Source organism: Heliangelus exortis, chromosome 1 (genome assembly GCF_036169615.1).
Source record: "Heliangelus exortis chromosome 1, bHelExo1.hap1, whole genome shotgun sequence".
NCBI classification, from domain to species: domain Eukaryota; kingdom Metazoa; phylum Chordata; class Aves; order Apodiformes; family Trochilidae; genus Heliangelus; species Heliangelus exortis.
Genome location: NC_092422.1, coordinates 91,792,236 through 91,815,307, shown reverse-complemented (window position 1 = coordinate 91,815,307; position 23,072 = coordinate 91,792,236). Strand labels below are relative to the sequence as shown.

The 23,072-nt window shown below is 39.9% G+C and overlaps 1 protein-coding gene across 2 annotated transcripts; it reads left to right on the top strand.

The window, feature by feature from the left end:
• Positions 1-7,641: 7,641 nt before the first annotated feature.
• On the top strand, positions 7,642-23,060 carry IFNAR2 (interferon alpha and beta receptor subunit 2). Of its 2 annotated transcripts, XM_071754193.1 has the most exons (10): positions 7,642-7,773; positions 9,085-9,406; positions 10,834-10,928; positions 13,990-14,031; positions 14,354-14,483; positions 14,687-14,850; positions 17,146-17,318; positions 18,841-19,003; positions 19,462-19,586; positions 21,710-23,060. In XM_071754193.1, exons 3-10 carry the CDS (start codon positions 10,898-10,900, stop codon positions 22,394-22,396), a joined length of 1,515 nt encoding a protein of 504 aa, XP_071610294.1. In that variant the 5' UTR covers positions 7,642-7,773; positions 9,085-9,406; positions 10,834-10,897; the 3' UTR covers positions 22,397-23,060. The 2 variants fall into 2 exon arrangements, with proteins under 2 accessions (XP_071610294.1, XP_071610300.1); XM_071754199.1 differs by lacking the exons at positions 7,642-7,773; positions 9,085-9,406; positions 14,354-14,483 and having other exon boundaries at positions 10,897-10,928.
• The last annotated feature ends 12 nt before the right edge of the window (positions 23,061-23,072 follow it).

The window sequence follows — 23,072 nt, the reverse complement described above, 5'->3', positions numbered from 1 at the left end:
GTATGTAGGGACTTGGATATAGTTCTGGAGTTATTATGCTTATTAGATTCACATGGAGTCTGGAGACTTCACAGTACCTGAAACCCTGCAAGGAACATCTGGGAGTTCACAGGCACTGAAACAACCAATGTTCACAAAATCCTGCTATCCCTAAGCAGGATGTCCTGCAGTCTGAGCCTCTCCTCCTCATTCCACAGCCATAAGGACACAAGCTCAGTCAGACTTCATTATACCTAAAATTCCATTATACCCGTGTCCTGTCTCATGAAGCAGCCAACAACACAGGCCTCGTTTATAGTGTAAAAAATGGATTAGGAGTCTAGTCATGCCATAAGATTTAATTTAATCTGCCCAATGTAATCTATACAGGAGCACATTAGCAGCTGGGCAGCAACACAAAAGATTTGTACCCTGCACAGTTTCACACTAGCTATAAACTTTGCCTTCCTGCTGCCTTTTCCAGGTTATCTCTGAGCATGCTGAACAGTGCAGACCCTACATATGTCTATGTAGAAGAAGAACATCCTGCACCCACTGTCTAACCTATCCTAGACTCCTACATTCCCTCACACCCCCAAAATAACCAAGGGTTGTGGTTGGTAGCCCACCAGAAATATAAGGCAGTAGGTGACACTTTTCCCCACACACCCAAGTTAAGGATGAGGCAATCTCTCTCCCATGTAACTAATCCCACAGGATTAATTGGCCTGCAAGGGGAGACACAGGTCTGATAGAAGTGACACCTGAAGGTAGCAGGACACATCCTACAGACATCTAAGATTAGAATTGGATTTTAAGTGATCTTTCAAAAACCAAGAGATTTCTTAGTAAAAAGGAGAAGGGTCTCACCAGTCTGCTTAGTCTAGAAAGGGACAAGGAAGCTAGGCCAAAAATTCAGCAATTTGCCTTTATATTGTGAGTCAAAACACAGAGGTGCTAAAAACTGACTGACACGAGTCACTTGCAGGATAGTGAAATAACTCCGGAAACTGAGTGTCTCTTAGCTTGGCACAGTGAAACCTTTCAAAACACATAAACAGAAGCATCTTTTGTGGGGACTTGCACAGAAACCACACCTCTCTCTCACTAATAAACCTGAAAGTATGTCAAAGCATATGACCAACATAAGAAGATAGCTTAAAGACACACAATAATAACTTAAAAAATAAAATAATTACTCCTATTGTCAGTGTGCTGGTTCATGATATGCTGGAAGATTTAATAAAGTACATTTGAGTTCTGCCAAGAGAGGTCTTGTTCTTGCAAAATGTTGATTACATGTTATGAACACAGTTGAAGAGTATAAATACATACGTATCTAATTTTAATGCAAGTACTTTCTACAAGTCTTGCAAAGTATTCCACTTTAATGTCTTTTCCAATACTTTTTCCTAGAGAAACAGCATCACCTTCAGGCCAAAAAAGAACACATTCCAATTTCTTTACTGAGGAAAAACTTAAAAATTACTTCTGAAAATTGAACACATTTTTTTTTTTCCTGATCCTCAATTTCAAGACACAAACACACACACACACAAAAAAAATTATACGCCTGTACACAAATTTTTAAAAAATAGAGGGAAGGAGAAGCCTTTCCTAGTTTTGGATCCACTTAAGTTACATAACAGCCCACACAGTTGAGCTCAGAACAAAATAAAGACAGAAGAACAGAAATAAGATTCTGTTATCAATAAATTCATGTGTCATAAATAAATAGTTGGGGAAAGTCATATTCAGATGCCTACATCTGGAAATTTTGTAATTATCATAGAATCATAGAATATCAGGTTGGAAGGGACCTCGAGGGTCATTTGGTCCAACCCTTTTAATATTATTGTTTATATGATATGTCTCTGCACCCCATCGAGCTGAGACTTAAAACTTTCTAACGTGGGGGAACCCACCACAATCCCCCTGCGAGACCATCCCAGTGTCTGACTGTCCTCATAGTAAAAAATTTTTCTCTTGTGTTCAATTGGAATCTTGCCCATGTGACTCCTTGTAAACAGCGAGTCTCCATCTTCTTTGTAGCTGCCCTTTAAGTACTGGAACACTGTAATAAGGTCTCCCCTAAGCCTTCCCTTCTCAAGGCTGAACAGACCCAGTCTTCTTAGCCTCTGCTCACATGCCAGGTGCTCCAGTCCTCTGATCATCCTCATGGCTCTTCCCTGGACACTTTCCAGCCTGTCTGCATCCTTTTTGTACAGCAGGGACCAAAACTGGATGCAATAGTCCAGGTGCAGTCTGACAAGTGCTGAGTAGAGTGGGATGATGACTTCTCTGTGTCTGCTGGTGATGCCCTTGCTGCAAACCAGCATCCTGTTGCCTTTTTTGCTGCTGCAGCACACTGTTCACTCATGGTGAGCCTGTTGTCCACAAGACCCCCAGAGGATCCCTTTCCACCAGGCTGCTCTCTAGACAGGTGGATCCTAGTCTGGACTGTGCTCCTGGGTTATGCGTGCCCAGGTGCAAGACCTTGCACTTCTCCACACAGAACTTCACAAACTTTCTGTCTATCCACTTCTTTGGCCTGTCTAGGTCATCCTGGAGGGTTGCTTTCCCTTCTGGGGTGTCAAACTCTCCCCTCATCATCCACTCCACAACATCATAGTAGAGTTTAAATTTAGTTTTTAATTTAGCTATTATCACTAAAGCAGGTGTACCAATAGTACACTGTGCTGACAGTAAGCACAACAATTGGAAGACAGGCTCACAGCACTTTATGACCATTTTAATTAATTCCCAGCACTTATATACTTATTGAAACCCTGCATATAACGAAAATCGGCACTTACTGGGGGTATCAGGTGGGAAAGTAACAGGGTGTAAGGAGAAGAAATTGAATAATGCTGGAAATGGAAAAGTTGAGGATATCTCAGTTGGATGTGTGATGTGAAATGAGTCCCCCATGAATGCACCAGGAAAATTCAACCATTTCAGCCCTGTCTTCCTATATCTCTCCTTATTCTCTCTTTGCCATTGGCCAGTTTTACCAACAAACTTCTCAGCAGCAAACTACTAGAGCAAGTATTCTGCAATTCAAAATCCCCAGCAACAAAAATACAGTCAGAAAGATCAACATGGTATATGAATGGCAGGAAACAGGATGTTTCATGGTTTAAACCAGAAGCAGTAATCAGTAGAAATTAGGTCAAGCTAAACAAGACCTACAGGGACATTGAATTTCCTTCATACAAGAGAAAAAAACCAGATATAGCAGTGCATGACTTCAGGACCAATACCACTTTGTTGAGCCATTTTGAAATGATAATTTGAATTATTTTCATCCTGCTGCCTGTCCTGGGTTATGGCATACCCACATGATCATCTTTAATAGCAAAAACTACTGAGCACAATTAGGCTGAGCAGGCACAAGAGAGAGGTGTGAATATGGTCTGTTATAACAAAAAGTTTGGGAACTACCATTCTCTGCAACACAGCACGGGGACTGCTCCTGTGCTTACTTCTCCAGCCCTACAGCAGTAGTTGCATCCAGAGACAACAGCTGAAAACACCTAGGCTTGTCTAGATTCCACAGTAGATCCAGAGAGAAACAGGGTGATATTTTTGTAAAGTGCCAGGCTGGGATGTTGTAATATGTTTAGAACACTTTGGACCTCTAAACAATCTCCATGAACTCTGGCCTGTGCAAACGATGGTCTGACCTTGTGCTGGTCTAAACTGATGAGACTTTCCTTCCAGATAGCCCTGCATTCAAAAACTGAACAGCAAAGTGACAATGAGGAAGAAAAGGGTGCTTACTTTATCAGTGTTAAAATCTAGCTTTTAATCCAGGTGCTGTGTGTTAAGGTTCCTCTTCCAGATTCAGACATCAGCTACTAAGAGTAGGAAAAATTTCTGCTCTTGCCCTAGTGAAAGAGCAATCACCTCTCTGCACAGAACGAGTGGGTGACTGACGTTTTCAAGTGTTAGTTAGTCTTTTGTAAACTTTGCCTTTCTTATATTAGTTTGGGATCTAGCTTTAAAACTTTCTGCTCCTTTGAGCAGCCTGTGTTTCATGGGTTAGCAGTGGCACATTTAATCCTGAAGAATAATTTTACTGTAAATTAGATTTCCTTCATTGCAACAGATCAATCACAGTTAACTCTCCGGATTATTGCCCTACCTTATATTGCAACACAAGAAACTGAGAAATAGAGAGCAGATGCCTTCATTGAATAGGAAATTTAGCATCTCTATTACTTCCTCAAAATGCCTCCTTCATCCCCAGTATCAGCTTTACATAGCATATTTGTCATATAACAAGCTGTTCTTCATGCAGCATTGACTTTGGGCAAGCAATGCATCAGGTGATCTCTCAGAGAACAACTGATCAACCCGTTACATGCATACAAATAGTTATGCATAAACACACATACGTATACATACACACACACACTGACAGAACTAACAAAATAATTGTCTGTGACACAGTGTATTCAGTCTGCGCAATTTCTTCCCAATTTTCTTTGAAGAATAATGTCATTGTTTACCATGGCAGAGCTCAAGGTGAGGCTCCCCACTTACTTACAAATTCTACAGGTAATTTTTGAATTGAACTGGAACAAATGGAGCCATTCTCTACATCAAAAAAAGAAAAACAAAAAATCACAAACAATCCCCATCTCGGGAAACCTACTGGAGTTTTCATTATAGAATCTTATTCCTGCTACAGGTGAGCATCCCTGTGGCTTCAGCACAGTTTTTCTTTCATGGGTCAGGAAAGCTGAGCTGCCAAAGCTGAAAGGCTTTATACCTTGCATCAGCCAAATCTTCATTATTCCTTACTTGTAGTCCTACCCTCATTCCTGCCTGCATTGTGTCAGTACCCAAGTGAGATTGGTTTACTGAGTGCTCCAGAACCAGGAACAGCTGGGAGAAGTATTATTTCAGCACCCAAGAATACATTTACCTCTAAGTCACAGACAGATCATTATGGGAGGCAGTTTGTATTTATATTCATAAAGCTTATGACCTGGTGACTGATCAAAAAGTTTTGAAATCTGAGTTCTAGCTCTCCTTCGCCACAAACATACAGGATAACCTTGGACAAGTAATTCTGACTTTAATCCTAGTTACAAGAACTGCCAACAACCTGTAACTCACCCTAAAATCAGCAGGGGTTGGAAAGGTCAACACCTTTGAAAACAAACCCTCTTACCTTGGTCATCTCACCTATGAAATAGTAATGTTTCCCATTCCCTCCATGGAAGGAAAACCCTACTTAAACAGACATAACAAGTATGATATTATGAAAATTAGTCCAAATAAGGAGTTCCCTTATTTAAATAAATAAATAAATAAAATGCAGGAAAGGCATAATACCAGGAATGGGAAACCAGCCAAAGGAAGAAAATCCAGCTCTGGGTACTGTCTGTAAATATGAGCAAAAAGAACAAACCAATAGCCGTGGAAACAAAAAACCAAAAAAGGCATTTTGTAAAGTTGAAAAAATAGTCAGTGATAACAGAAATAATGAATCTGTCCTTGAGCATGGGTAAAGGATAACACAGATACCAGCACATGATTGATATGGCAAACTGAAAATTTTACTCTAAGAGCTTTACAAACAAGCTTACTCAGAAGTCACTGAATGGATGTACAGTTCCCTGTAGCCACTAGCTACAGGGGATCTATAAAAAGGGAACCTGATCCACTGGAGATTCTACTACACCTCTTTTGAAAGGCCTCCTTAGAAACATTTTTCTGGCTTTTTTTGCCATTTACTCAGGCTGAAGGCTGGTGTCCTTACTCTCCAGAGCAAAATTCTTCTTCCCTCACCCCTACAAATATTGCTGAAAAATAATCTCCCATAAGACATCTCCTTTTTTTCTGAATTCTTCATGACAAGGTAGAGACAGAGACAAGCAGGTGAAAGAGTCCCTGCATCTGAAGGGTCAAAGGCAAAGGAGCTGATGCTTGCATGAGCCAAAGCTGCTGAGCTCTCTCTGCTCCTCCTGCTGCTGCTCTCTGAAGCTGTTTTCCTCTCACCAATCTCCCACCCCCCATACAAGGAGCCAGTGACTTGAGGGTTGTTTCCTACCTCCTGTACCTAGGCCAGACAGAAGATTCACTGGATGACCAAGTGATATTGTCACTGGAGACAAGGAGGAAGGCTGGCGAGAAAGCTGTAAATGTCACTTTTTGCAATATTTATAGTTAAAAGAAGCGGAGAGCCAAGGGGTGGTTAGAAAAAAGGGAGAAGGAAATATACAGAAAAAATGATCAGCTAAATTTTGGCATCTTCTGCACAAAGTGCTGAGAAACCACGTCAGCTGGTGAATTCATCTGACACACAGGAAAGAACAAAAGAGTTTGGGGAAAATTCTGCAAAGAAGGCAAGAAATTATATTTCATGAAAGATAATGCTGAAAAAGCAGTTAACAAAAAATAGTCTCACAGATAAAACAGCCTTCATAAAAAACAGACAAACAAACAAGGGTGTGTTGGAACAAGTGAAGCAACAACAACAAAATAAAAAATTATAGTTCAGGAGACCTTCATGTTTGGATAGATAGAAGCTGCATGAGCCATGGGAAGGTAGTGCCAGAGGTAGAAAAGCAGATGTGGCCATACGGAAAAGCACAGTACTATTGATGCAGAACTTGTCAAGGCAGAATATCAATAAAATTTTGACTGTCCTTCTGATTTTCCTTCCAGACTCTCCTTCCAGGTAAATGTTCGTCCCTTCAAATAGTTATTTTGGAACTGGAATACAAGTAATGGTGCCACATATAACACTCATTCAATGAGACAAACTTATGCAAAGGGATACAGTTAATTTAGCCTGTTTGGAGCTTCTTGTCAGAACCAGTTATTCCTTCATGAAATGGAGGAAAACTGTCTTCACTACTTTGGAGCTATACATGGGTTAAAGCAACATATATATATATAAACAGAAGGTTTGTAGAAACCTGTATGCTGACTGGAAATCTCAGGTTTGCTTTGCCTTGTACATCTTAAGGAGATGTAGCATAACATCATGTTCACCAAACAAATCCCAAAATTACACATTTCCATTGGGGGAGAAACAGAGGTCAACAGCCAAAGAGGTGCAGTCAGTGAGGCTCAAAGAGGTGCAATGGGACACAGCCAGTTACCAGACCTGGCTTCTTACCCCTCGCTCTCCTTGTGTAGGTTATCAAGATTTTCTGATGAAGATCCCTCACGTGACATGATACAAGCTGTATTTCATACCACATTACTGCTGTTTCCACGACTAGAAAATACTTGGGACAGGGGACACCTCATCCATTTGGGTACCCATTAAGGCACTTATGGAACATGTACAAGCAGCACCTCGCACCCTCAATGCTAAGGCCAAGGAGACCACAGATGGGGAAAGGGATCAGCAAAGGGCTTGCGCAGCTTTCCGTCGGGACTTCCTTCGTGACAACAAGCATCGACGACTTCGGAGAGGGGTGAGAGGGGTAAAAGAAAGCGAAACAAGGGCAGAAAACGCTTTCGGCGAGCGTGGGGCGGGAAGCAATGCCCCGCCAGGGGAGCCGACAGACACCAGCGAGCCGCGGACCCGACTCTGCCCGAACCCGCAACTTAAAGCCGGAACCCCTCACCCCTGACTGCTCCTTTCCTACCCACCCCCATATCGGGCCGGGCGGCGGGGCGGGGCGGGTCCGGTCCGGGACAGCCTTCTGCGCCACAGCCGCCCCCTGCGCCATTTCTCCTTCGGTTTCGGTGCTCGGCCGGATCGAGGAGCCATGGGCGGGCGGCGCGGAGCCCTGAGGAGTCTGCGGGGATGCTGCCAGCTGCCAGGTACGGCTGGGAAGGCGGCGGCATGTCCGTCCTACCCCTCTTTCCCTCTAGTGGATCGCTGCCCCCTGGGTGAGGGCTCTTGGCCGCGGTGTGTGCTGGAGCTGCTCCTTTAGGGCTGTCGGGGCGAGGGCGGCTCCCACAAGCGCCTCAGGGCCCGGGCTGGCCCGGTTCCGTGTCATCCCCGCTCTCCCTCGGCGAGGAGAGGGGGGTTGTGGTCGCCGGGCTCGGTTTCCCGAGCTGCTGTGGGCGGCCGGGATTTCCTGGAAAAGCTTCGGGTTTCTGTTGGCGTTTTGGAGGCCGCTGTTAGCCGAATCCTGCGTCCCCCGTAGCACGTTTTGGCCTAAAATACCCTCGGCATCGCACAGGAAAATAACCGGGCTGTTGGGATTGCTTTCCCGGCACTGCCACCGAGCGCGAAATGGACCCCGAGTGACAGTCTGTGAGCTGCATTGTGCTTGAATGTGGTGCAGGTGATCGTGTAGCTCAATACCAGACAAAAACACACCGCCGGAGGGGCTGACAGAGCTTCGTGTCCCAAGTGCCTTTTTGGAGGGGATGGGTGGTGTCCCAGCCGTGCTGGAGCGGCACAGGGCAGCCCAGGAGCCTCTAGGTTGGTTGTAAGGCTGTTCCATGTCCCGTACCGGGTCCGGGAGCTCACCGGGAGGAGCACTGCTGGCAGTGGATGTCAAATGGGCTGCTGGTCCGTGGGCTTGGATTATTGAGGTTAAATGTCTCCTTAGTGTATCCTTAGAAGTGACTTATCCAGAGGCCCTCAGCAAAGCCAGGAGTAGAGCAAGGGCATAAAGGGTACAAGCCACAGAGGCATTTCCTAGTGTGGTTTTCACTAGTAAAGCTGATACATACATTGTAATTACCTGTGGAGGTTTAGAAAGGTCCTCTTGTGACTTCTGAAACACCTTCTGTCGTGTCTGTCTCTCGGTGTTCTGATGCACAGGTTTCTATGAGTAAACATATATAGCATCTGCTTGTTACAGAGAATAGGGTGTGTTTTCTGCTCTACCGATGTGGAGCTTTTCTGAAACACAAACCAGTGGCTTTCAAAACTTCAAAGCCCGTTGTGTTTTTAAAATTATCATTTATTATTTTTTTTGTTTGTTTGTTTTTTTTGGAGCAAGTATCCACCTGAACTCCAGTTAAAAACGAGTCACTGGTGAAGATGGCATGGAAGTGTGAAGCTGGGGTTTGAAAGCACTGGGGGCTTCAGGCAGCTCCCAGGGGAGTTACTTTAAGCCTAGGCTGATGGGGTGAGTGGGGTCTGGGCTCACAAGTATTTCCATGGCTTCTTTCCAGGGTCTACTGAGGCTCTGAAGAAGAAGAGTAGCAAAAGCGAGCCAATGTTTTGATGAAAATAATTTTCCCATGGATTTTCCCCTGGAATTTCACTGCAATTGGTAGATCTGTAGAGGACATCTAGACTAAGACAGCTGTGCAAACTTGGAGATAAGCCTATTTTGTCACATTTTTCTTACCTATTCTAAGGTGCTAAACACACTACTTGGCTTCACGTGTGCCTCATGTAAGATTGTGTTGCTCAGCATACAAAGCCAAACACAAGCTGCTTCAGATTCCAGGAGGGGGGGAGCTGCTACAGCATTTGCAGCAAGGATGGAAGGTATGCAGATACTTCTGTTGTAATAAGTGGAGTGCTTTGAACATGTGTTGTGATTAATTGCAAGTATGAAGATATAAAGGAGGTACCTTGCTGGCAAATTCAAAATCCTCAAATATTTGCCCTTAAGAGAAAATTTTGAACAGCCTGAAAAATCGGATAGTATAACTGTTCTTTAAAGTGACTGTGAAAGTAACATTGTTTGGCTTTAGGTTGCTGTGTAACTTCTGAATAGAATGAAAAACCTTGTTGAAGTAGAAGGATTATTTTTTTTGCTACTTGAGTAATAATGTAAGATGGATCTGAATTGCTTGGTAAATATCTGTGACTTAATCACTTTCCAGTTTGCTGATATCGGTGATAAAGATGGTGTAGCCTGCAAATCTTATTTTCATATACCTAATTGTTAATTTTGATTGAAAACTGGTATTTTATATCTCCCAATATTTCTTATGCTTCAATAAATTACTGAAATGAAAAGAATGTTCTCTTTATCTGTTGAATTACGATTATCAGTTTCACAAATACAGGTTCTTGGCATTTATCCAGCAACTTCTATAGCCAAACTAAAACTTTGGGCAGAGGAAGACTGACACCTGGAATAAGGGTTTTTTTAATTCATCTGATTTTTACATTCCAACTAAAGTTTGTCCGTTGTATGCTTTGTTTCAAATTTTAAACTGTTGGTTTTAGAGAAAGTTAGATAAAATTTAATTTTTTTTAAAACCCACTAATTTATTTGTATTAAGCCTGAAGAGAAGATTATTTGGTAATAGTTATACCCTTGTTCAGCCATCTGTAGGTTCGTTCCTTAATGCTTTGCCTGTAATTCAAAAACAGATCCTGCAAATTTTAATGCTCTGAGGATAATAAATAGAGTGAAATAATAACATTGATGAAAAGGAATACTTTTATAGACTTTATGTATTAAAATAAACAATAGGTATTAAAACACATGCAGTATTATAATATATTTTATGTTTCATAACTTTCTTATAGTTAATGATTTTATAATTTTTTTAACCTCACTCTTGATCTATCCCCTTTCTGGATTTTTTTACAACAGTGATGAATTCTTCAATATTTCAAATAAAGCTGAGCAATGTTTGTTTTAGTTGTATTTAATAAGTTGGAGTGGGTAGCATAGGATTTTGAGATGGTATCTTCATGCAAAACTAATCCAAATTACGCTTTCTGTATTTATTTGAAATGCTCATAGCCCTTTCCATATGAAAAAAAGGAAAATTCTATTGTCATAAAATTGCCTATCTATCTGAGGATCCTTCCCCACCCACCCCTGATAGCAGTAACTGCTCCATTACCACTTCCTGCCCCCAGACACTTAAGGGGTTAAAATACCTCTTTGTAAGGACCTTGTTTTGCTTGCAAAGATGAGTTGCTGAATGTGGTTGGTTTTGATGTATTTTCAGGTACAGGAGCAAAATTATTATTTTACAATCAGTAGGTTGTATTTCTTGGTCACTGAAAACACTGATGGATGGACCAATGCATTTTTATCAACTTGGTAAGTTGCCTGTACCTTTGTATTGTAAGACTTACTGTACTGCTAATTTTTTACTAACATTTCCAAATTACTGACGTAGGGTGCCATCATCTTATTGCAGAGCTCTCCAAGTTGTGGCTGCCCCCTCCCTGGCAGTGTTCAAGGCCAGGTTGGATGGGGCCTTGAGCAACCTGGTCCCGCAGGAGGTGTCTCTGCCCATGGCAGGGGATTGGAACTAGATGCTCTTTAGGGTCCCTTTCTTTATTTCTACAGTCTTGATTTTTCCCAGTTATTTGGTCTAATATTTTTCTTTTTCTTGTCTGTATCTCTTATGCAAGAATGTAACCTCGGAAATTTTGCAACTCTAACTGTCTTTGGTAAACAACTCTCTAAAGCAGTTTAAAGTCTAGATGAATAAAATTTGATTTTGATAGGGGAGAGGCAGTTACAAATCACAAATATGGGCAGGATAGAAAAACACGTAGATAGGAAATAGATCAGCAAGACAGCTGACGTGAGGTAGCTGGCATAAAAAAGGTAATGGCAAAAGTCAGTTTGCCTCTCCTAATCTGAAGGATTTGCTTGAAAGAAGTGTGCCATTACTCTCTGTTTCTATATTGGGAATAACCCTAATGTGCTAAAAGGTGTGTGCCTGTTGGGACAAGGGAGAATTCCTGCCACAAATTATTAAAAGTTTTAGCCTCTCTATTCAGATAAAGAATATTAGCTGTATTGTTTTGTAATTCATAGCCACTGAATGTTTTTTTCCGAGTAGGTGATCTGTTACTATGTGGCAAGAAATCAATTGTTCTACTTTTACCAGCACTTCTCTAAGAGGATGTTTATTATTCAATAATAATGTAGAAGAGTAATTGCAAAAGCAAGATGTACAACAGAGAGGATGTCTGTGATCTGAACAGCAAATTGAAGCTTGAGAGAGATGAGGTTTTTATCTTGTGGAAATATAAATTTGCTGCATGTGCAACTCAGCTGCATTAATCTCTGTAACTAATTTCAGAAATGATGGTGGGAGCATAGTTTAATATTTGTGAGATAGATGTCTGTAGAGCCAGATTTATAAGGGATACTTGGCTAAGTATCTATCCCAAATGATTTGAACAAACTTAGGTGCCCTAAGTGAGCTTGTGTGTGCACACTGCTAATGAGAGGGCAATTTTTAAGGCACTTCTCTGCAGCCATAAAGATTCTGTTCAGATATCCAACTAATTTGGTAGGAACTTTTTCCTTTCCTCTTCCGGTACTCTCTGCAAAAGTAGATGAGGATCATAAAATAACTTCATTAATCCATTAGGAAGTCCTCCCAGTATGTCTGGGACATGACAGTTCCTACAGGCTCACTACCATTCTGAATCCCCTCCATAAATCCAGGTGTACGTGTTGTGGTACACATATGTTGCACATAGTTGGGGGTTGGATCAGATGACCTCTAGAGATCCCTCCCAACCTCACCCACTCTGTGATAGTCTCATCTTTTACATTATTTGTAGATCTCCATAAATATTATATATCCCAGATTTCTTTTCTCTTTTCATGGTCATCCATACTAATGCATATGTTGCTGACACATCAAATAGTTCTGTTACATACTTTGATACAGCATGGTAATGGAGAACCTCAGTTGTAGACCAGAGTGCTACTGTGTTAGTTGCTGTACAAATCTGAAGTCAAAGACATTCCTCATACTACAAAAGTTACCATCCTAAGTGAGATGAGGAAAATAAAATAAAATAACATGTTAGGGCAGTACTAATCAACACAGTTCAATAGACGTTGCAGGCTGGCAGTGTTTTGGGTACTGTCATCTTTTGTTGGATAAGGGGTTTAGGTGTCAAGACAAAAGAGTTCATAAAGAAGAGTTTTAGGGAAAATAATGGAAGTAATTTTGAAGGTACTTCCATGGAGTTCATCTGAAGTATAAGAAAAAACATGCATGTGTGAAATTAAATTAGGAACTTCTTTGGCTCACTGAGTTGGCATCTCATCAGTAGGACGATAGACCACAAAATGCCTTTTAAATGAGGATAGTAAGTTTATATTTGTTGTACTTGGAAAGAGGAATGGAGCTAAAGGATCTTGAGCAAATATTAGAAGGTTCAGAACAATGACTTTAAAAGTGTCCTGAAGCACCATGCTGAAAAGAGATGAATTATGCAAGACTGTGTTGGTCAAGAAAAAGAATTCTGGATACAGTGAGAATCTGGATGAACGAACAGCCTCTTAGGGAGATTATACCAGTTGGTGAGGGGACCTCTAGAATGTCAGGATCTGCAAGAAGTCTGGGTTCAAAGATTACTCAGACAGTAGGTCTGACTCACAGTCTGAATATGGCCTTAACAGTTCCCTGTGACAGGAAAAGAAATACCACAGCATTTGTTGGCTGGTTTTGCTTTTTTCTTTGCAGGGAACAGGTTCTGTGGAGTATCCTCAGGGAAATGTTACCAAAACACGACACGAAATGGAGAGGGAGTTAGAAAACAAAGCCTGAAATAGGGAGTTACAGGAGGTAGCTGACTAAAGACAATACTTTATATACCTAAGTTGTCAAACTACAGCTTTGAGGACTCCCCATATTTAGCAGAGAAGGACACTTCTGAAGATGATTCGGTAATGTTCTTCAAGCAGTAAAAGCATCTTTTCCCAGACCAGTTTTAAGATTCTTGTTGTGACTTAAAATGGTGTTTAAAATACAAAGTGAGCTACCTGAAATATAGTCAGAATCCTCAAAGGCTGATAAGAACATCTAAACTACACATAGTCACACTGGATCTCGACCCTCATCTGGCAGGGATCGGCATATGCCTGAACCACAGTGTAGTTATCAAGGAACTATCTCCTGGGAGCCTCAAATTAATGACATAGGTTGAAAGGGGGCAATCCATACTCTGGGGAAGGAGGGAAGGGCTGAGGAAAGTAGTATGAAGATAAAAAGGAAAGAAATAGTTCCACTGGGGGAATGCTGAGTATTGTCTCTTGATGTTGCAAATGCAGTAATGTCAATAGTAAGCTAGTAATCAAATATCATGTATGTAAAAGTGTATTAATACCAAGCTTCATTTTCCAGTGTACATCAGCATTTTATCTACAGCTTGTTGCAGCTTGTCTGGTAAGAGTTTTTATTGTCTTTCAAATGCTTTTCCTAATACAGTCCAGAAGGACTTGCATGTTCTCACCAAGCATCATTTTACAACTTTATGCTTTTTGAAGAAAGAATTTAATAGAAATATAATGCAGGAAGACAGTCCTTTGCATTGTTGTTTCTATTGTGCTGTACTCTCTTCTGTTCTGTGGTTGCTTTATTTTGAGGCAAGTATTGGGCAGCTGTAGTTGGGTGTATTGATTAGAATTGCTGCAGTCTCACATTTGTTTGACATTCATGTTGGTGTGTTGCTTGGTTTTGATTTGTTTGGGGTTTTTTGCCATTCTAGGAAGATTTCTGGGAGGGCCACCTTACAATCTACGAATGGAATCTTACAATTTTCATCACGTTTTGTCCTGGCAGACAAAAACTAATACAGTTGTGCCAACATACTATCGTGTACTGTACACTGACCACAGGCAAGTCTTATTTTATGACATAAATTTGACTTCTATTGTTTCTTGACTTAAAATACTAAGGCTGTGGCTTTCTTGTCTGTCTGTCCGGTCTTCCACTCAGAAATGATTCATGCACCCCCAATGCTTTCTTTTGTCAGAGGATCCAGGCAGATTTTTTTTTTTTTTTTTTTTTTTTACCTTTTTTATATTGGTTTTATTTACAGGACCTGGAAGACCGCCAAACAATGTTCAAATATTACACAACTATCCTGTAATCTGACTGGTGATTTTGAAGATACTTCTAGCCTATATTCTGCACTGGTTCAGAGGTTCACAGGAACTGAAGTATTCAATTCTTCTGTACTTCATTTTGTGCCACGTACTGACAGTGAGTTCTCTGTCTGCATTTGCTCATTTTAGTAGATTTTATTCCTATCTGATGATAGTCTGGTAGCTTTGCAGTAAGACAGTCCAAACTAACTTGGTCAGTAGCTTATTACTTTATCTAAAAATATGAATTCGTATGTAATCTCATACATATCATTTACAAAACAGAGTATATAGATAAGTGTCTTAAACTTGTGGCTACAGTAGTTCTGATAAATGGACGAGGCTTTGCTTTTGAAGTAAAATAGAGAGATAGGGAGGAAATAGTGTCATGGCAGACATCAACACAGACAAAGAAAAAAACCTGTGATGCATAACTTTAAAAAAAAAAAAAAAACCCAGCATCTTTTTTGTGTCTTCAGGCAGTCAAGGTTAAGATTTCAAGAAATACCATGTCTGCACTAGGTGTATTGGAAGAGATTTAGTTGTTTGTTCATCAGCCTGCTCTTTTTGCTTTCTTTGCTGAAAGGTGTTTAATAACTTAACATCTACTAGTGTCAGGTGTGGCTTCACCTTTAGTTGTGTTTAGTATTCAATTTTGAAATAACAGAGACAGAGGAAAAGTTGATGGACTGTGGAGAAAGGTCATGTTGCCTCTGAATTCACCACAGGTGTAGCTGCTGCTCTCTACTTACAGTCAAAGAAATGAGGAAAAATTGGACAGGATGGGGAGAATAGCCACAAGGATAACTGAAGGATTTAAAAACATCCTTCTGAGGTGTGGAAGCCTTCACTGTTTCAGAAGTTAGTTAGTAAAGAAGGATAGAAGGTACATTGACCACTAGTTAATATGATGGCAGGCTTCTTCATCTTTTAAACAAAGCATAACAACGTACTCTGACTGGTTACTGAAGATAGATAAATTGTAGCTAGGAATGAGGCATATTATGAACTGACCACTGGAACAAGCTGTGAGGTGCTTAGACAGTGGCAGATTGACTGGTATCCATCACTGGCAACTTGTAAATTGAAATCAGATGTTTTGCTAGTAATTCTCTCGTTCAAACCATAAGCAATTATTTGAAGTTGCATTTTCCAGGACTTATTCTTCAGTTTTTTCTTGTTTTAGAGTGCCTGAATAGGAGAGAATCAACATTCTGAGACTACTTCCCTACTGCCTATAGTTGGTATTTACCTTCAGATTACTGCAGTGGAATCTTGCTCATGATGACAGATGAACTGGAGCAAAACCAAAAAGGGTTCCTAACAGAGAGCTAGGAAAATAATCACATTTGACTGTAACTAAGTTTAAGCTAATGTTTATTTGTAACTTAAAAGGCGAGACAGGAGTCATCATGCAACTGTTTGACTAGGACATTATTTCCTGCTCTAGGGTAGATGTAAGCTCACGTTTGTTCTAAGCATTAAACTACTCTTTCTTTCTACCCATTTCAAGAGCAGAAGTAGTTAGCAGAGGTGGCAAGGTAGTTAGTAGTTAGAGTAATTAGTAGTTTCAGAGGTGGCAAGTTAGTCTACACCTTGATTAAAATATACATGCCTCTAGAAAGACAAAAAGTGAAATACAAACTCTACATTTTCATGTTTCTTCACACACACAAAATATACTATGCAGAAATGAAAAATTATGGAGATCATTTGTTCTCAAACCATTTTCCAATATTCCTACTTCTTGTTGTATTGGAGGAGAGATCATATTAGGCTTGATTCACTGCAGAATTTCCTCTGATCATAATGGATGTGGAGTTTTGGAGAGAGGAGGCAATTGATGTGCCTGGCTCTTCAAACACGTGTATTTTCTGAGGACCTGCACTTGAAAGGTTACTTTGAACTCTGTGAAAGAAGTGTAAGAAGTGTAACTGTTTCACTAGGTCCTCTGTGCTGCTGTTAGTAGGTTTTCATTTTTGGAGCTCAGCTGTTGAATTTAGAGCTACAGCCTTTCTTGCAACCAGTATGAATATGTAGAGAGCTACACACCACTGAATTTTTACAAAGATTCCTCCTTTACAAAGAGCAAAAAAGTAATTAGCTCTTCCTATATGTTAATCTCCGCTTTCCTCTCAAATAGATAAAAAGCACACATCTTCAGAAGCTGAAGCAAAGCCTTTGTCACCTTTCTGCTTCTTCCATCTCCTCTGCTGCCCTCTGTTTTTAGAATCAAGTAATGTGGGAAAACACTGTTGGACTGTGAAACTTAAATGTTGCAAGGCCTGTGGATTTATGACAATGATGTATTCTGGAATCTGATTAGTTAGCTATTTATCTGTCTCCAAAATAGAATTGGTATTGAATACATAGAGTATACTTTTTCCATCTTTTTTTCTCTTCTTTCCAATAGCGACCCTGGGACCACCAGAAGCTCATATCAGTTCCTGTCTAAACTGCATAAATGTCTCCATAAAATTGCCAACCTCTCACTTCAGAAAAAATGGGAAGCTACTGACTTTAATTGATATATATAAAGAGCTTTATTATGATATCACACTGAAAACAGTTGATGGAGAACATAGGGTAAAAGAATATTTGTGTTTTATTCATGTTTGAGGGGATAAATAAAGAAGCATAAAATGGTTCTGATGGTTAGCAGATTAATGGAAGCAAATATATGAATAGAAGATACTTAGAAGAAAACAAAGAAAATTACCAGGATCATTTTAGCTTCCCCTTACTGCAGAGTAGCAGACCTAGAGAGGAATACTAGTTGTTTTATATCATTACTTGAAATAAAGGACAGGGCACTGGCACTCATTTGGGAAGATGAGGGAAATGGTTTACCAGAAACTAGTAGCAAGTGTATGCACAGCTGATAGGAAAATACATTCATTAAGCAGTTCGATATTTTTCTGTCAAACTGAAAAAATGTATTTAGTTAGTTTCTGAGACACCCTATTATTATATAATATATAATAGTACCCCTGTTCAGGGTCTGGTACTATTTAATGTTGTTTGTTTTTTTTTTTTATATGCTGAAATAGAGAAGTAGATAGTCATGATTAGAAAAAGTGATCCTCATAAGATGGAGAAATAATCTTAAAATAATAAGATAATTCAGTAAGGACCAATGCCAGGCATAACACTTAAGAATCATTTTGCAATAGAAGTGGTAACAGTTACACAGGCAACAGTTTTGCCAGAAATCATGTGGCATTGTATAATATTGGAAACCTAAATGTTTTGTATTGCAGACTCGTGTGTTTCTGAGAGATTAAAAAAAAAATTGTGTTTTTACATACTCCATACTTGTAAAGGCTATCTAACCCACACCAGCTTGTTGTTCAGAAAAGGCAGATTCAGTTGGGCAGGATCCAAAAGGGAACTATGAAGACTACAAGGAATTCTGACACGTGAGCTATGAGGAGATAGGGAATTGTTTAGTGAAAGCAAGCAAAGCACAGTTAGATGCCAAAGTCTTTGAGTATGTGAACTTTTACTGCAGAAAAGGAGGAAATAAACCATTTGCTATGACTGTCGCCAAAAACAGTGAGGTGAAACTGGTGGTTGCGCAGATTTTAGCTTAAATAAGGTTAAATATTGAGACATTATTACATGGGCTGGCAAAGCACCAGAATATTTTGCTTTGCTAGAGAATAGGCTTCCTGTACTGGGAGTTTTGAACAGCAGTTTAGACTTGTACCTGTTAGGAACTCAGTCTAATACAAAGTACTGTGAGTCGCAGAATAAGGACCACAACTTCCATGCAGTGGATATTTTTCCCTGATTTCTGAATCCGAGTATCACCTGTATTTTCAAACCTGTAGAATCCGTGTGAGGCTACTTCAAGGGGACATGCAGTGACCAACAGTTGGAGACAAAGCAATTTGATAACATGATATTTCATAAGCAGGTGCAGGATAGGCTTCTTGACATCAGCTAGAACTAAGAGCAGTTGTCTAGATAAAGTGCTGAGTTACAGTGTCAGGTTTTGCAGTTTTGACATGCCACTTCATATCTCTCTAGACATAGTGTTTTATGAGTGGAAGAAGATCTCTTTTTAGGCAAATGACTAACTAGAAAACATTGTCTTTCACGGCAGAGATCACGTGAGAAAACCACTCAAGAAAATTTTAATACTGTCATTGAAGAATTGTATCCAAATAGAAATTACTGTGTGTCTGTTATGGTTACTGCATCTCTGAACAAACATTCCATCCCATCAGCCTGGAAATGTATAACTACAGACTCTGTAGCTCAACAAGGTAACTATACTGTAGTGCAAGAATGGATTGTCTGACTTGGTTATATGCAAGTGTTTTCTTTTTATGTAGGGATATTTACAAGTTGGTTAAAGTCATTAAAAAATAATATAAGAGAAACTACTTTCTGGGTGATAAACATGGTGGGGATTTGTAAATTAAATATAAAAACTCATATACTTTGGGTCTACAAATCTATTGTTAGTCCTGTGAGCCACAGAAGTCTTCACTGAATAAATAGTTATCAAAGATGGTGTAATACCATTTTCAGTTCCTGAATCTAATTTGAGATTTCATCTGGATTTGGCTTTGAACCAGATGCCCTTCAGAGACCTGTTCTAGCCAAAATTATTCTGTGATTCTAAGTAGCTGTTCTGAATGTGAACTATGAAATGTAGTCATTGGAAACTCCATTTGGGTTTGTTTGTTTGCTTGTTGTTTGTTTGTTTTTTCACTTGCAGATTATCAAGCAGTCTTGGTTGCTGTCACAGGTGCTATATGTTTTTCACTGATGTTAGCTGGTGCCCTGAAATGTATACATGCAGGAGGTTACCTTCTTCAAAAAAAATCACTGCCACTTAGCTTGGTATGTAACAATTCTCCTCTTTAACCTTCTGGGTTGGGAGGAGGAAGTTTACCATCTGAGATTTCTAATCTGTGCATTAGGTAGAAGTTGTGTAAGTACATATAATGTTTTAATTTGCAATTTGTTTGTGTCAGGGGTAGTCTATAGGCTGCTAAATCTTTGTTCTGCAGAACATCTTGTTCATTCATTGTAAGAAACATTTCCCACTACTTCTGTGGTAAGTTACTAACAGTAAGAAAGATGCAATTAGCCCACTCTACTCAGCACTTGTCAGGCCACACCAGGAATATTGCATCTAGTTGTGGTCCCCACAATGCAAGAAAGATGCAGACATGCTGGAGAAGGTCCAGAGGAGGACCATGAAGATGAGCAAAAGACTGGAGAACCTGCTCTGTGAGGGAAGGCTGAAGGGCTTAGGTCTTTTCTCTCTGAAGAAAAGGCTCAGAGGGCACCTCATTACAGTATTACAGTACTTAAAAAGTGTGTACAAACAGGGCAAAGTCTCTCAAGACAAAGGGTAATGGGTACAAGTTGCAACATTAGGGTTTTCATCTTGATATATATATTTTTTTTTTTACAATGAGAACACTCAATCACTGTGAAAATCCTCACCAAGGATGCAGTAGAGTCCCCATCACTGGAGGTTTTCAATATGTGATTGGAAAGGATGCTAGATTATCTCATCTAGGCTCCCTATTCCATGAAAGCTTGGACCAGATGGTCTTTCAAGATCTCTTATGTCATGGGCTGTTTTTGTGAAGTTAAAGGGGAGAGGCAGTAGTGAAGGAGCCAGTTTCTGGTACATTTTGTCTGTCATGTTTCACCCTGAAGCATTGGGCTTCTTTCCAAGAACATAACTGATTACTCCTATAATATCCTTTCATTACACCAAAAATCAGTGTTCCCAAGATCTGAGGGTAGTTAAGCCCATCCCTGGTTGCTGGAGTTTTAAGGCATTTTGAAAGACTAAAACTGAGAGCAAATACTTAAAGCTTGCCTTTAAGTTCTTTTTATCACATTTCCACAGGAAAATAAGATGAAAAGACAAAAGATAGCTTAAAGACTCAGTTGGGTTCTCTTCCCAACTGTAGTGATGCATAAAAAATGGGCTAGAGTTGGGACCTGTGGTCTTGTTATCCCCAAAAGATGGGCCAGTTATTCAGAACATTTGGAGAAAAGTCACTGTTAGTGCTCCAAGAATATTTTTTTGAATAAAGGAATCTAGGACAGTATGTGACAAGCTTTAAAAACAGAAGTTCAGCAGCCTGGTAAGAGCAAAATCTTGATGGTTGCTGGAATGATCTCACACAAAAGTAAGAAATTAATTGACCTCAATAAGGAGATGTAGGGGAGACCATCAAAGACCTTCCTGGAGATGAGACACAGCTTTGAGGAAGTAGTCTTTAAAGCATGTTGTTTTTCAGGAAACCTGAATCTGTAACATCAACAGTAGATTCTCTGACAAAGGAAAAATCTTCTTTACTGAAATGACTACATTGCAGGTCCCCAGCCTTCCAGTTTCACATCTCATACCATAGATTGGGATGCAGTTATGTGCAGATGTGTCCCTGACAGCAAAGCAGCCTAGTTATTAGTTCTGGAACTACTAGAAGGTTCAGGATTACATCTCTGGGTAGCCTGATGTCTGTCTTCTTTCTGTTTCTGTAATGATTTTTACTGTATTCTGTTGTAAGCAGGCATTAGTGAAAAGCTTGCCTGATGGTGGAACACTTATTAGGGGAAAAAAAAAGGTATTTATATGCAAGTTATCTCTGGCAGAATCTGGATCTGGCACACTATCTTAGAAACTAACACTGAACCAGGCTGTCATAATCTACCTAAATACTGGAGCTGGATGAAAACAAAAAGCAACAATACAGCTCTGGACACTGCCTGGCACTACTGTAATTTCTTTGAGGCTGTGCAATGTTGTGTGCCTTGATTTATAGTGAAAGCTGTCATACTTACAGGAACAGAGAACAACCTTAGATGCCTTGAATTCTGCAGAAAAAAAAATGTGGCTCAGGGAGTATCATTTGTTTGAGAACCTTTATGATTGGGGTTTTTTTTTGTTTTTTTTTTTCTCTGTGTGCAAATTTTTTTAATTCACTTTGCTCTTTTAGGTATCCGTCATTACATCAGTCTATCCATTTTGGACACCTGAACCTGTAGATACAGCCTCTGTAGAGGTCATTTACAAAGAGATTAATAAAAGGGCAAATGAGTCCAGTGGACGCATCAGCAATGAGGATGACAACGATGATAGTGACAGTGATGCCATAAGTAACCATGACTATACAAGGCGTAATATCATAAGCAGAGAACCTCATTCCTCTGATGTGCCAAATGGATTCATACAGTACTCTATAAATAGGGTATGTGATGACAGCAGCAGCCAGGCAAGTGAAAATCCAAGCGCTGACCCAGAAGATTTTGAAGACCATGAGATGGGCATTGAAGAAGGTAAAGATGCAAGTAGTGAGTTACTTAATCCTCTCTCTGAGGTAAATTGCAACTATTCTTCTAGGCAAAGGAACAGTGCTTGCTTTACCATTAACTTAGACACTGTGCTGCTGGGAGCCTCTGAAGAGAATTTACATAGTTCTGTAGCTCTTGTGTCTTCCCAAGAAGATGCATTGGACTGGCAATGTGCTCATGCTTGTGAAGCAAAAGTCCTGGGTGACACAGAAAGTGTGCGGAAACTTCCCTGTCAGAGTGGCTCTCATGAGTGGCAAAACTCTGATTCTTCTGATGAAAGCAACTCATTTGATTCAGATATGGACCCAAAATCTGAATACATAAGAAGATAATAAGTGAGAACCACTATTATTTTAAAACACACGGAATTATATTCTCCAGCTCCGTGTCTGGACTCAACCTAGAGTCTTTTTTTTTAACATTCCGTGACTGTATGCCTGAACACTGACAATATGCAACACTCATTCTTAAATACTTCTCTGATCTCTCCAGGTATGGTTGGGGCTGGATTATTCACAGGGAAAGGAAAATAACTGTTCAGAGACAGCAGAAAGAGTAGTTACTTCATTTTGCAGTTTAATAGTGAGTTATGCCATTTAGCTGTTAGAAAGTAACTGTCTTCCATAACTAAAGTGAGAAGTTAGTTTGTGAGTGAATGGCATCTCAAGCAGATGGCTTTTTTTTTTTAAAGGACTCTATTTTTTAACTCTGGATTATTCTGAAACCTGTTTTGCTGGATGGATTGCTGTATTCAAGTCAGTGAACCAACACTGTGTAAAAAAAGCTGATCAAGTGAAATAATGGGAGTTGACATATAAGTACTTGGCTTGCAAAAGACTTTACTGTGAATCAAGGCATTAAATATACCTTTTTGTATTTTTAATTGTAATTTTGTGCAATTACATACTATATTTTTTTTAAAAATTGACATTTAAAAGCTACTGCAGTGTACAGTTATATTTTAACATTTGTATTTCATAAAAAGAATTTTTTTCATATCCCTGCCTG

Bases quoted from the DNA above. Each gene is read 5' to 3' on its own strand.
- IFNAR2 (XM_071754193.1), top strand. From the start codon at position 10,898: ATGGATGGACCAATGCATTTTTATCAACTTG. The intron at 14,484-14,686 runs GCAAGTCTTATT...TTTTATTTACAG, and splicing joins GTACTGTACACTGACCACAG to GACCTGGAAGACCGCCAAAC. The intron at 14,851-17,145 runs GTGAGTTCTCTG...TCTTTCCAATAG, and splicing joins TTTTGTGCCACGTACTGACA to CGACCCTGGGACCACCAGAA.